This window comes from Ursus americanus, chromosome 13 (genome assembly GCF_024610735.1).
Source record: "Ursus americanus isolate L20-20 chromosome 13, mUrsAme1.1.p, whole genome shotgun sequence".
In the NCBI taxonomy this organism is placed as follows: domain Eukaryota; kingdom Metazoa; phylum Chordata; class Mammalia; order Carnivora; family Ursidae; genus Ursus; species Ursus americanus.
In genome coordinates this window covers 53,457,805-53,473,247 of record NC_142139.1, presented here as the reverse complement: position 1 = coordinate 53,473,247, position 15,443 = coordinate 53,457,805, and the positions used below count along the sequence as shown (strand labels likewise).

The window sequence follows — 15,443 nt, the reverse complement described above, 5'->3', positions numbered from 1 at the left end:
ATTGTAGAAGAGTGTATTAGCAGTCATGCAGATTATAATTTTTGTATTGGTTTCTATTGTATAGCTTAAGGGTGATTTAAAATTTTCTATTGTGTGTCGTTTATTATAATTAGAGCTATAAAATGCACAACTCTTTATAAGATTACCTTTGTCATGAAATTTTATTGTGATTTATTTTAATGTAAGTTTTAATGTGCCAACACATTTTCCCATGGTTGCATTTATGATAGTTCTTGCTTTTTGACAACTGTAGTCTAAGGGAAGAGAGAATGAACTGATGTGTGTCCTAAATCACATGCAAATTAGAAGCAAAACATTGTTGTTGACTTTATTTCTCTTCTTTGTCATAAGGAAAAATATTATTGCAATGTAATTTTTTTCCAACTACCAAATTAGCTAAAAACTTTCAGACATTTGAAGTTGTGACATTTTATTATTCATTGGATTCACACCATTTTATCAGAAAAAAATTGCACACATAGATGCATGAAGTTTGGGAGACGTGTGTCTAACTGCATCTCCCATATTACATCAATCAGTGCTGTGCAAGGTATAGGCCATGGCTGGATGCTGGTTGGCAGCCTGTGTGGAAGAGGTACAAAAATTGGGAATAAGGATTGAAAAAAATGCCATAGCAATTGGAGAGAAAAAAAAGTACATTAACTCTAATAGTAATGAATTTGGGATTGTATTTTATGTGTCTGTTTTTATTTCAGCTTTCAAGCAATTCGTCTTATTGTCTTTTACAAAAGGTTTGTTCTGCAGTAGATTTGGAAAAATAAAACTGATTCTTCACCACAGATAGTTTTTGAAGCACTTCTCTGTAGTACAGGCATACACTGCGAGGTTTACTGAATCCTGAAATTAAAGAATGGATGAGCTTTGAAAGTCCTTTCCTTGAAAATGTTTACAATAGAATAATGAAGTGTCAAATGAGGAAAAGAGTTTCCAGCACCCCACTGTGGTATAGAACCTCCAGAGGGCCCCCAGTGACCCCCATACGTGGTAAATTTGGGCTGGACTTAGGGACTCACTTCCAAGAAATAAAATAGTACAACAGTGACGCCGTTCTGAAATTAACTGTAAAAAGGCCACCTTCTCTATTAGACATCTTCTCTCACTGAAGCTCTCAGTCCAAAGGTTAGGAAAGCAAGAAAACTTAGGGGGAACCTGGGTGGCTCAGTTGTTAAGCGTCTGCCTTCCTCTCAGGGTGTGATCCCAGAGTCCTGGGATCGAGCCCCACATCAGGCTCCTCCGCCGGGAGCCTGCTTCTTCCTCTCCCACTACCCCTGCTTGTGTTCCCCCTCTCGCTGGCTGTCTCTCTCTCTGTCGAATGAATAAATAAAATCTTTAAGAAACGAAAGAAAAAGGAAGAAAGGAAGAAAGGAAGAAAGGAAGAAAGGAAGAAAGAAAGAAAGAAAGAAAGAAAGAAAGAAAGAAAGAAAGAAAGAAAGAGAAAGAAAGAAAACTTGGCAAAAACTACGTGAAAGATCAGATGGTCCTCCCTTGGTCAAGAATGTAGCCCTGGTAGGCACCTTGACTACAGCCTTGTGAGAGATTCTTGACCTTTGGAAACTGTCGGAATAAACAGCCACTAAATTGTGGCATAATTTAATATGCAGCCATAGACAACTAATATGTCCTTGTTTAAAAAGAGGACAAAAGGTATCTCCTCTGCTACCAGTGCATAGGGAATCAAGTGGATTCCTGAGGACTGTTTTTTAGCCACTATCTTCCATATAATCTTTGACTAGGGACTGTAACTCTCTGGTATACTGGGCTATTTTTTAAAAACTACTGTGTTGACGTTTTTGATGGTATTATTGTTACATCAGTGTTTTAAGACATCTGAAATCTAAAGCTTAAATATTGGGACAAACCCCAAGATACATATATTACACTAATTTTTTTAATTGAGCAAATGTTCGTTTTTTTTTTTTTTTTTACTAAGTTTTCTTTCTCTGTAATGCTGAAAGGGAAAGAGAAGATACTAGTCACAAAGCAAAGCTGGTAGGGCCAGAATAAACCATACGTTAGGTCCAAGATTTTGCCAACCAGTGAGCTAGGAATGTAAACACTCTTACTGTGGATAATAGCAAATATGCATTAGAATCTCCATGTATATGTGATGAAATCAAATGATAATAATAATAGTAGAAGCTAATTAAAAAAAATTGTCTTCAAAACAAAAATGAAAATTCAAAATGAGCAAAACAGCTTCCAGTTCGCGTTTAAAAATAGATATTTTCAAAAAGGTAGTCACAGGTATTAACCATGATAAAGGACCCAGTTGAAGTTACTGGAGTTAATTTATAAATATATTCTCCCTACGACTTAATCTGAAGAGCTTATTTTTGCTGTGAGAGAGAAAAAAAGCACAGAAATAGATTCTTTACTCAATAACGAAATAACTAACACATTTTGTTTAAGATAGCACATTCTAAAAATAATAGTTTACTTTCATTTATGATTAACTTTTCTTTATTTTACACAGTATTTAGCTTATATTTTGAATAGTACTACATTTTCATTGACTATAAATGCTAAGGATTTATATCAGACTGATAATATGTGTTTAACATTTTCATATTATATAAATTTATTTTTATTTATATTTGATATGATGAACAATTCTCGTATTTGTACTATATTCAATATTTAGTTAAGTCTATTTATTTATTTATTAAGATTTTATTTATTACTTATTTGACAGAGAGAGACAGCGAGAGAGGGACCACAAGCAGGGGGAATAGAAGAGGGAAAAGCAGACTTCCCGCCTAGCAGGGAGCCCGATGCAGGGCTCGATCCCAGGACCCTGAGATCATGACCTGAGCTGAAGGCAGAGGCTTCAGGACTGAGCCACCCAGGCGCCCCAAGTCGTTTTTTTAAATTACAAATTTGAAAACTCAGAAAATGCTGTTATAAATACCAAAAGGATATGAAATAAATAGGGAAACATGAATATTTTATTATGTATATTATTGGCTACTATTTTACTATTAATATTTTACTGTTTTGCTCCAATGAGTACAATAACTATAGTTTTGGTTTACGAAGCTGAGAAGTGTTCTAGAATTACAGGCACTTTTACGATACCTACAGGCATTTTACCTTAATTTATCCCTTGGCTTCCACTTGAAATTGAGGATCATGATGTCATATAGAAACACATGTGCAACCTTCTTCTAAAGCACTTTTTTAATATAACATATCCTAAAGATTTTGAGAATCATATTCTTACTTGGTTCCAAATTATATATTTTGATTTCTCGTGCTGAAAATATGGATTACTCACCTGTAGATTATATCCAAAGGTAGATGATATATTTATGGTCAGAAGGAGGAAGTGAAGTACTTGGAAAATTTATCAGCTTTAAGATTTGAGGATCAAATCACATAGATCCAGAACATTAAACACTGTAAACACTTTTTCTTCCTTCAAAAAATTGTGTTTCCCTAAGCGGAAATAGGTATTCCATTGAATATGGTTTTCTCGCTTTTAAATAAATGTTCTTTTATGGGGCAGCACAGTATAGGATAGTCATGCAGGGGTCTTTCTCAGTATAAGACCAGCTTGGCAGGACTTCCAACTTTTTGGCCTCTGGTCTCAGTCATGACTACTCCACTCTGCTGTGGTAAGCATCTGAGCAGACATAGACAATATGTAAAAAGATGGTGGTGGCTGTGTTCCAGTAACATTTCAGTCATAAAACAGGTGGGGCATGGCCCATGGGCCATAGTTGCTGATCTGTGGTATGGTGAAATGTTTAAGCATACAGACTCGGGGCCATAGTTCTGGGGTTCAAATCCCACCTCTATTTCTTTTTTTTTTTAATTCATATTTTTTACTTTATTTCAATTTATTTAGTTTTATTTTTTTAAATTTTTTATTATAATATGTTAGTCACCATGCAGCACATCCCTGGCTTCTGATGTAAAGTTCGATGATTCATTAGTTGCGTATAACACCCAGTGCACCATTTCTAACTTGCTGTGTAAGCTTGAGTAGATAACTGAGTCTCTCTCTGCTTCATTTTCCTCCTCTATAAAGTAGGAGTGATATTAGAAACACCTACCTCTTACAGATGCTGAGAGTAAAGTGCTTAGAACCACTCCCGGTACAGGGTAAGAGAGCAGTGACTTCAAGCCCCTGTTTTACTCAATTAATGTCCTTATAGTTGAGACTATATAAATAGAGTCCCAATATTTAAAAGTCCTTATTTTATTTATTAAGACAAAGTATTGTTTGTCTTTCCCTGATATTAATAAATTATAAGTTTTGTATATCAATGTAAAAGTGACCATATATATTCTGAGGGAGTTTAACTTCAATCTGCAGAGATTTTCAGAGACAATTGAGGAATTCGCTCAATGGCACTGCCCTTTTGCACAATTCATTTTATTTATGTGTTTAATCTGTGGTGAGTCAGGGAGCATAAAGTGCTTTCTAAAAAATAAAGGGCTCACCAAAGTGTTATAAATGAATTCTTTCAGGGTCCTACGACATCACTTGGAAAAATGAGTGGTACTTGGGTAATAAATATGACATTTGGGGGCCTGAAGCAGATAGTTTGTCTCAAATAGATAATTCCTTTTTATCTAGACAAAGCTTACTTACTCTATCTTGTGATCTAATCATGTGTTAAGTATTTCTGCACAGGGAGGCTTCCCCTTTTGTGAAATGCATTGGCTTACCTATTAGACAAGGCATTCTTCCTACCATACGGTGAAATGTGTAAATGAGTTTGTCATAATATATAACATATTTCAAAAAGAAAAAGGAGATTTCCATTGCTATTTTTTAGCTTATAGACCTAGCAGTGCCTAATGATTTGGCTTAGCTATTGAAACACAGTAAGCAATGAGTTCCTGTTAGTAGGGAAATTCTGAGGTTCTGTACAAGAGGGTTTGGGGAACATAATCACAAAATACAGAAATCCGAGGAAATTTATCTTCTACTCCTCAGAATAGGTCCACATGATTGCCATCATTGTGTCTTTACTTCTGTGGACATATAAAAAGGCTAACCCAGTTTCTGTCAATAAGTGGAGCAGTAGCTTATTATACTTACCTTTGCTATGATTCTAGAGATTTGAATCAAAAAAACAACATTGTCGAAAGGGTAAAAGTTAGGGATCTCCCTGTCTTTTATATTTCCCCTAAATATAAACCTTTTGCTGATTTACTTGCTCCTTGGGAATAAATGGAATCCCTCAGTGTGGGACTTTTGGCCCAGGCTCTCCTCCCATGAAGAGGACCAGGGGCCAGAAACACTCTCCTTAATTCCCAATGTGTTTGGATCCTCTGAGCCCACAATCCTCTGTGGGCATTTCTTGCAGTTGTTTTCTAAATCCCAGGTTGGCTTATTTTTTTTTATCTAAATTGAAGCTTGAGAACAACCAATAGTCACACAAAGCTTTTTGAGACAAAAGAAATTGTGCCTGAATGAACACTTAATGTGAAAATACTTTTATCTCTTATTCTGGCAAAATTCCTAAGATTTAATGAGGTGAAACCATTTTTTGAAAAAAAAAAGTCTAGTGATGTGAGAACACAAAGAAAAATATCTAAAAATAGTTGATAGACTAACTACTTTGCTTTTCTATACTATGTCAGATCCCCACAATGGCCATACATTGACATTGCTCTTGACTTACCCAAAAGAACTAGGTTCATGGTTTATATTATGATTGAAATTTTTAGATAGCTATGGCCCCAAACTAACTCAACATGAGAGTGTTATTCTTTTTTCCCCCCAAGATTTGGAATTCTGATTTGTAAAGCAATCATAGAAAATGCATACTTCAAATAAGATAAAACTGGTTACTTTTTTTTATTGAGTTTTTAATTTTAATTCCAGTATAGTTAACGTCCAGTGTTACATTACTCTCCGATGTACAATATAGTGATTCAACAATTCTATACATTACTCAATGCCCATCATGATGTGCACTCTAAATCCCCTTCACCTATTTCCCCCATCTACCTCCCCTCTGATGACCATCAGTTTGTTCTCTGTGGTTAAGAGTCTGTTCTTTGGTTTGTCTTTCTCTCTCTTTTTTTCCCTTTGTTCATGTGTTTTGAATCTTAAATTCTACATATGAGTGAAATTGTATGATGTCTTTCTCTTACTGACTTATTTTGCTTCACATTATACTCCCTAACTTCATCCATGTTGCTGCAAATGGCAAGATTTCATTCTTTTTTTATGACTGACTAGTATTCCATTGTATATATATATATGCCACATCTTCTTTGTCCATTCATCTATCAATGGACACTGGGTTGCTTCCATAATTTGACTATTGTAGATAATACTGCAATAAACATAGGGGTGCATATATCTTTTCAAATTAATGGTTTTGTATTATTTGGGTAAATAATCAGTAGTACAATTACTGGGTTGTAGTGTAGTTCTACTTTTAAATCTTTCCACAGAGGCTGCACCAGTTTGCATTCCACCAACAGTACATTAGGGTGCCTTTTCTTCACATCTTCGCCAACACTTGTTGTTTTTTGCGTTTTTGATTTTAACCATTCTGACAGATGTGATGATTGTGTTATTCTGAAGGAAGTTATTTAAATATGGTTGAGGTTATATTTTACCATAATATCCATCTATCCGTCTATCTATCTACTATCTATCTATCTATCTATCTATCTATCTATCTATCTATCTATCATCTATCTATCATCTATCCATCTATCTCTTAATTCCTACTCATCTGTACAAATGCTGTACAAACACTGTGTGTTGCATCAAGCATGTTGCTTTCACATTGTTGAGCTTCAGTGCTAAAGTTATCAGTCCTACATCTTTTCCTTCTTCTACTTCAATTTGATATTTATATGGATGGAGTCACTATGGTGGTGAAAACTTACCCACATCTTCTTAGAGGATGTCACTGATAGCTGTACCACTTCAGAAGAGTCCGAGGTGGTAGCAGAAAACTTGCCTTCTTGTATTAACTATAATCATAAATGGAAGCCTTTAAAAAAGTTCAAAACTGCATCTAATGTTTGGTTTTGAAGGGCTTTCACTTTCAAAAATGTTATGAGAAGTTCATGGTTCTTTTTAAGCAACCAGAAAAACTAAAGGACTTTGATAGCAGTAATGCGAGGTTGTCCAGTGGTGATGTTGCTTGGAGATACTAACAGAGGTGAACCTGGTGCTTCTGATTAGCAAGTCTGCTTTAGCACCTCCTTTATGTCAGATACTGTGCAGATATTTATATTTTTTATAACTAATCCCCACAGCACCGTCATCAGATAGGCAGGTATTTTTTTCCCAACCTTAGTCACAGGATCTGAGGTTTACATCTTTTTTCTTTCTTTCTTTTTCTTTCTTTCTTTCTTTCTTTCTTTCTTTCTTTCTTTCTTTCTTTCTTTCTCTCTCTCTCTCTCTCTCTCTTTCTTTCTTTCTTTCTTTCTTTCTTTCTTCTTTCAATATTTTATTTATTTATTTGAGAGAGAACACAAGCAGGGGTAGGGGCAGAGGGAGAGGGAGAAGCAGACTTCCTGCAGGGCAGGGAGCCAGATGCAGGACTCGATCCCAGGACCCTGAATCATGACCTGAGCCGAAGGCAGATGCTTGACTGACTGAGCCACCCAGGTGCCCCAGTTTACATCATTTTGTAAAGTGATACAGCTAATAAGTGGTAAAGTCAGACTTAAATTTAAGTTCTCCTGTCTCTAAATCCACCACTCATTCTCATAATCTAGTTTTGTTTTGTGTTTTATCTTGTTTTGCCTTGTTATCCTTCGAGGAGAAATTCCAACTCCTCTTCATGCGTGGAATAGGTACTGGTCATCATCCCCACACAGTTGAGATGTAATTAAAAAAAATAAGTTATTAAACGAGTGTACTGTGATCCTCAGCCAAAGTTTTGAGACTTGAGTGGAGGAATTTAATTTGAAAGCTTAATTTTCCACGAATTCTATCATCCCATAAATATTTTACAAAGATATTTTAAAGAGAGCCTAAGCAATCAGTATTTATTTAATTATCCAGTGGTGTTATCTTCCCTTCATCTGATCTTAGGTCATTTATTGCATAACCTATCAGTGTAGACTGCCATAACATGCCACTGTCTTAACATAACCCTATCTCAACCTAAATATAAGATTGACAGAGATGATTTCTGAAGTTTTTCTTTTTTTTCTTTTTCTTTCATTTGAAATTGGTAAGGTGGGAATGCAGAAGGTGGTGATGAGTGTTTAGTCACAATAAGGAAAAATTTTTTCAACAATTTAAAATTTTTGAATAAGTTAATTTGGAAGTGTATTTATTTCCATAATTAAAAGGGGCTACATTTTCCTCTTTGTACAGAAGGGGATTTTAGCAAAGAGGTTAGAAAGAAGATTCAAAGAATCTTTACTTGACCTTTTTAGATTCCCTGGGTTCCGTAATTTCCAACACATTGACTTCAGTGGGTTTACGAGTGTGGAGTTAGGAGATGTTTAGTCAAGGAGCCTCACCATGATGTACCACTCTTTCTTACTATAGTGAAAACAGCTTATTAATTTCAATAGTCAAATGTGTTTTATTGACTGTAAAATATGATATAGCTTATTACTTTGAACAGTTAAATCTGTTTTATCTACCATAAAATATGATATGTATGTGGTTCATCTACAAAGTTTTTAGGGTGGTGAAACAGTAAATACAGTAAAGCTAGTCAATGCGTTTTGCTTTTTAAAAAATCTTTTCAGGATGCATTGCCCCACCTTAGTGTTGTATAGTCATATTTACTAAATGTATATAATAAATATATTGTGATGATTCTTTTCCATATTAAAGATTTAAACTTTAGGCAAGATTTAATTAGGTGTGCATTTTTTTTCAAGCTTCCAATTGCATTTTGATGAACTCCTTAGATATTCAATTATCATGTGACAGATTTGCATAAAGTCTATTTCTACTATATGGGCTACAACAGACTTGATATTTTTGTTGCTGTGTTGATGGTTCCATTTGCTATTGTTCTAGTGGAAAATGAAGTTGTGTAACTAGAAACTGGTAAGATACTTTTATAGCTTATTAGCTTAGTGTAATTACCTGCATGTTCTATTGCACATTGAATTGCAATTGAAAGTATTGCATTATAATATTTAGGTGAAGCGGCAACCAAATATAATTAAATTATTATAGTAAACATTGACTTGCAATGAAAATGAACACATTTATTGAAAAACATTTCTGTAACATGTAAACAATGTGTTCCCTTTTGATAACTATTGTTTTTCTCTTGTTCCTTTTTTTATTTTTTATTTATTTATTTATTTTTATAATTTGCTGCTTGCCATTACAGGAAGTAGAGGTTTGTATTCAGCTTCTGTATTTCATATTTTATTCTAGATTTTATATGAATCTTTACAATTTAATTAGTCACATACACTCAATTCACATTATTTTCCTCCTCAGGATGATTATTTCCACACCTGGAGTCCAGGAAAGGCCTTCGATCAGGGTAAGAATCTAATTATTTTAAAAGAAAAATCTTTACATGTTTATAATCACTCCACTTTCAACATGATATTTATTGTTTATTAGATTCTTAAAATACTAAATAAGAGAGCTTAGGTAATGGAAAAATTCATATAATAATTAATTTCATTACAGAATAGTGTAGTCAGTAATAAGTGAATTAGAGATCATGATTATGTCAGAACACCTTTTATTTTTAGATACATATCTTAGATTACTGATTTGGCTTTCTGAACTTTATTGTGCACATTTCTTCAGTTGATACAAGTCACTTCATCCAGTTTTCAAATATACTCAAGTGCATTCAGTAGGACATAGATTTATTTGTGCAAAATTTAAAAACAAATGACTTTGCAGTCAGTGTTTCAGTTAATAAAAGTTTTCATTTAAAACAGCACCGGCTGATAATTAGACTCAGCTGGGGTCTTAGTAAGACCCAAAAGGGAAAGTCATATATAAACTGTACTTCTGGTTATGGACTTGAGAAGGAAAAGCAGGAAAGATGCATGGGAAAGGAAGATGTGGAAGAGAAACATAAAGTGCAATGCAATCATAATGATATTAAAGAGATTTGTTTGCTAAATTCAACAATATTAGAACCAGAGATTCTTCCTTTCTAAGTCTGGTACAAAAGAAATTTCTACTTTACATTGACTGTAATAACGTTACAAAAGATACTACTTCCTGAAGTAGGGCCATTTAAAAATAGAAATCATTTTAAAGAATGAGTTGTGATATGTTAATAAAGGAATCTTAGGGAATTTTGCTATGTCTCCACATTTTTGACTTCTTATGTGCAGCAAAAGCTACAACAGCCAAACTCTCTGGTGAGAACCCACCTGGGTGGACCTAGCTGGGGACTGTCATCAATACTGGTATTAGCCTGCCGTCTGAAACAGTCATTCACATCCTATCCCCCCTTTAATATTATTTCTTTCTGCTGTACTTCATGTGATTTCACTATTATTATCTAGAGCGTTTATTTGTGGAATCTGCTTTTTATAATTCTACAAAATATATTTTTTATTTCACTAATAATGTAAGTCAAGCCAAATATACTAAAAGACAGGCAATAAAAAACAATGACATACAAGCTGAGATATATTTGCAAACTTTCTTGGGAAATGAATTTTTATGATGGAATCATAAACCTTGAAAAAATCAGAATTATCTATGAAATGGATGTTAACACTTAAATTTGTCATACTCAGTGCATCCAATTACAATAAAGGTGGTTTGGATCGTGTGTGTGTGTGTGTGTGTGCACGTGTGCGCACGTGTGTGTGAGAGAGAGAGAGATAACTTGTTGAATTACAATTTATCTCCCGTTAAAAAAAAAGAAGAAAAAAAGATTGCTATAAGGAGGCTTCCAAGCCCTGGTAAGACTGACTTAGTTTAATTTTCAAAGAGGATTTTAACATACTCATTTGTCAAAAATATCATATTTATCGGACAGAGAGAAGCTCATGACATAATAATAGCTAGTAGTTAGAGTGCCCTCTATCCAGTCACTATTCTAAGTATTCAGTTATGAGTTCATTTAATCTTTGCAATAACCCTGTCAAGTAGATGGGGAAGGGGAGGCACTTAAGAAGCTTAAGCTCCTACTCAAGGTCATATTCTTGCAAAGTGGCAGAATCAGGATTTGGATCCAGGCAATCTGACCCCTGAGCCCCATTTCCTAACTACTATGTGACACTGTCACTCATATGATAGCATTAAAATGAAATAATGACATACTGGTGGTGTTTTGAAACTTGTGTTTTAAAAATAAACATTTGCTTGAGTGAACATTAGAAATAGAGCTAGTAGCTGTGTTTTTATATTTTAAATAATATTTTGTAGATTATCAGACCCAGGGTTTTGGTTGATTGAACATACGTAGTTGATAAACATATATGGGAAAGTTTAGTATCCAAAAAAAAAAAAAAAAAGGAAAGTGGAAAAAAAATAGGTTGAGATACATGTATTTTTGTTTTGTATTTGTTTTGGCTTTGAATCATATTAACTAACCCATTTGTAGACCATACTGAGGAGTGAGAGAAATTATCCTGTTCTCATCTAGCTCTGAATAAGATAGCTTGCATCACTTGGATAGAAGAGACTTGATACTGTATGGTGACTAACATAATATAATAAAAAATCATTATAAAAAAAAAAAAGAAGAGACTTGAGATATGCTGATTTCTACTGCTTATTTGTATATGATGAAAGAATCTTCTGTTAAGTAGATTTTCAAAATCTGATTAAACTTTTGAACATAATTTATAACTTTTTAGAAGTATTTATAATTTTTAATATATTTTCATGGTATATGGACATCCATATCACATATCAATATAAATTGATTTTCTGCAGTTTCTTTTTTGAGGGTGTTTGCATATTTCTTGAAAGGAATGAAGAAAACGTTACCTTAGCATTACACTTTTTTAGCATTACATTTTTTATGCTGATATTTACATCATTTTTACCATACACATTTTAAATTATATCTTACTTTCTTTTCTACAGACTGGTCCACAAAATATGCAGAAATTAAAGTACTATTTATGAAAATATTAATATTTCATGTCAGAAATGGTGCAATTTCTCATCACCAAACCCTTTCTACATGTATGCATGAATAGGCACATGCATACATACATACATAAGCATATACATAATTTGCACATGCCTAGACATGCATACATATTTGCATGTGTAAGCTTTCTTCTAGGTACAACTCAACTGATTGTTCATATATAGCTTATCTACCTTGTAGTTTAACTGTGACAAATTTTTCATATAGTGAGTTTCTTTTCATAAATCTGATGTTTCTACGTTGTTTTTGTTTTACCAGTAAAATCGACAGAGTTTTGGGAAAATATAATAGTTTCAAATAAACTTCAGTAAAACTGTTTTAGTGATGGTAAAATCTGCTTTTTAATAAAGGAAAGCATACTGACGCCAAAAATTAATTTCTTTGTATTTCTCCACGTAGGATTTTCTGTGCCATTACTTCTATTCATTAGTGTGGCTAATCGTGAGTTGACACAACAGAAATTGACTGAAAACGAATTTTAATGAGGACATGCATCTTCTTGAATATGACATGAAAATTTAATGTTTACTAGGACAACCTTAAAGGGGAAATGCATGGATGAACCTAGAGTGGTAGCATGATAAAGATCTTAAACAACTTAGTAGACTTTAAATAGATGGGCTGTAGCTTAAAAAAAAAAAAAGAAACTTAAAACACTTCTTTTTTTTCCTTTTCATTTCATTAACCTTGCCTTGTTTTTGGTCATGGATTAATTTGGGTTTTTAATAGATAAGTCACTGAAATTTTTAGCAGGAATTCCTGTCAGTTGTTTAGACAATCTACAGGTTTTAAAGTGCTATCTGTTTTAAGGAGGGCACGTATTGCATGGAGCAATTATTATAATTGTTTTTATAACTTTATATTTTATATTATATATATAATATATAATTATATGTATAATTTATAATTTTATAATTATAATTATTATAAAAAAATAAAGTGCTATCTGTACAAGGAATGCCTTTTATTCAAAAATTATTTTTCTCCAGGATATGGTATTCAGGGACCCTGAGATGAAATAGTTGAAAGCCAAATGTGTTTTGTATATATTCCCCTAATTTTACTATCCAGTCCAGCTTGGAGTTGTTCCAGTTGGTATCCCCCAGGGCGGTGAATTACAACCAATAGATTAATAATAAAGAAGCTGAATTTATTTTTTTTATTTTTTAAATATTTATTTATTTCTTAATAATAATTTTTTATTATGTTATGTTAGTCACCATACAGTACATCCTTAGTTTTTGATGTAATGTTCCATGATTCATTATTTGCGTCTAACACCCAGTGCTCCATGCAATATGTGCCCTCCTTAATACCCATCACAGGCCTATCCCAATCCCCCACCCCCCTCCCCTCTGAAGCCCTCAGTTGAATTTAAATAGATGCAGAGATTTCAAGACAAATCAGTTTCACATTATTGATGTGTTTCTTCTGCTCAGGCAGATTTCTGAGGTATGGAAAGAGGAGCGAGGATTGTGCCTGTGGCTTAGACCAGGATCCTTCAGCCACTTCACAGCAAACCAGTCAGGGGCTCTCTTCTTAAATCGGGACCTCTGTGCGAAGTGCAGCCTGAATTCTTCTGGCTCATTGTTGGCGTTAATTCAACAAAAGTTCCTCAAGAAGTGGTGCGTTAGGAGACCATTGCTAAACTCAGATTGCTGAGTCTAGGCAGGAGAGACACACATGTGCACAGCTAACCTTATATCAACATGAACCATTCTCGCAAGGATTGGTGGGGAGTGAGCTCTTTGAAAGGACAGTGGGATGCTAAGCCATATACTTATACATTGTTTCTCTCTTTTCAGGATCAGTTCGTAGAGCTTCATTTGATTCCCATAAATTTTCCCATCCTTTGCAAAACATCTCACATACACCAACGGTCACATCCTGACTTGTTCCTTTGCAATCAGTCTCTGGCTACAAAGGAAAAGCTGTCGAGATTTCCTCTGACGCTTTTATTTCCTTCAATGAACAGAGCTGTTCATTGTATTATGGCTATAATAATTTTTGAAACTGAAAAAGACAAGTGTTTGAGAAAGCACACCCCCAGCTTATCTTTCCCTTAGTTAACTACACTACCGTACTTTTTAAGGCATAGTGTATGTGTATTGCGAAATGGAGGTAGTGCCTCTCTCCCAGATGACTTTAATTTTCACTTGTTTACATGAGGATCTTTTTTTTTTTTTTCATGTTCTTGGATGGTATTTATTGATAGTAGTCTGAAACAATAGATAGATCTGATCCATGCTTCACAATAGAGGCATGGTACTAGCATAGTGCTGCTTTGTGTCAGCGCTTGGGGCCTTTTGGCATTTTTCTAGTGGAGAAATTGGTGTTCTCAGAATAGAAATTCAGCGGGGACAATACGCAAAGATAATTATATGATCATAATATTTTCCAAAAATTCTTCCAATCATTTAAAATGTAAATTCTGAACCGTGATTTGATCTGAATCATTATTAGATCAACTCACAAGAATTGATTTAGTATTTTTGCATCGTTTTGGACAAATTGCTTGTTAGGTATTCAAGTGCTAATAGCCATGTCGATTTGCGTCATACATTAGCTATATCACCCATGGTGGCAACCTTGGCTCAAAGAAGCCCTCTAGAAAACCTGCAAAAAAATAATATTCAACCTAGAAATGAACAGTGTATGTTCATTTATTCTATGTCAGGTTTAGTACATAAGAACTACATAGGGCTTATAAGTGAGAAATGTATTTTCTCTTCCTTTCCAACTCTGATTTTTTTATACAAGAATGGTATTTAACTTGTTTTACCCCCACATTCTAGGAAAATAAATAGAGGAATATTCCATAAAATGTAGGAATCAGGAATCTTACATTTGCTCTATTCTATGTCAGTGCTGTTTTCTCCATTGAATAATAAATATTGCATAAAGGTTTGCATTTTTAATTTACAAGATAAAATCAAGATTAATAATGCTTCATATCACAGTAGCCTACATACATGTGTAAGAAGGCAAATTATATTTATTTCTTTTCAATGACCTTAAGTTACTAAATTGTGAATCAAATTTATAGAGCAAGAGATTAATTACATATACCTCAAAGTTGTTCAGATTTTAAGAAATAAGATTCTTATATCACACTTTGTTAACCTAACATAATAATAAGTATTGTGAAGATCGAAAAAAACAGTAGATATATAGGAAGTCATATTTTTTAATAGGAAATCTGCTGGTTAGGGAGGTGATGTGCAGTCCTGCCTAAACATGAAATTTACTAAGCATTCATGTAAAAAGCACAGTTGCAAATCTGAGGTAGATTCTGGGCACTTCGTGAGTGTCTTTGTGTGTATGTGTGTGTGTGTATGTGTGTGTGTGTGTTTTAATTTTTAAGAGTTATAATAA

The 15,443-nt window shown here is 33.9% G+C and overlaps 1 protein-coding gene across 1 annotated transcript in view; it reads left to right on the top strand.

The window, feature by feature from the left end:
* Nucleotides 1-15,443, top strand: part of SPOCK3 (SPARC (osteonectin), cwcv and kazal like domains proteoglycan 3) — a 447,562-nt gene that overhangs the window by 135,586 nt on the left and 296,533 nt on the right. Inside the window, exon 3 of the mRNA XM_045798692.2 lies at nt 9,425-9,470. Within this exon, the coding sequence (XP_045654648.1) occupies nt 9,425-9,470 (46 nt within the window). The remainder of the gene's footprint in view (nt 1-9,424; nt 9,471-15,443) is intronic.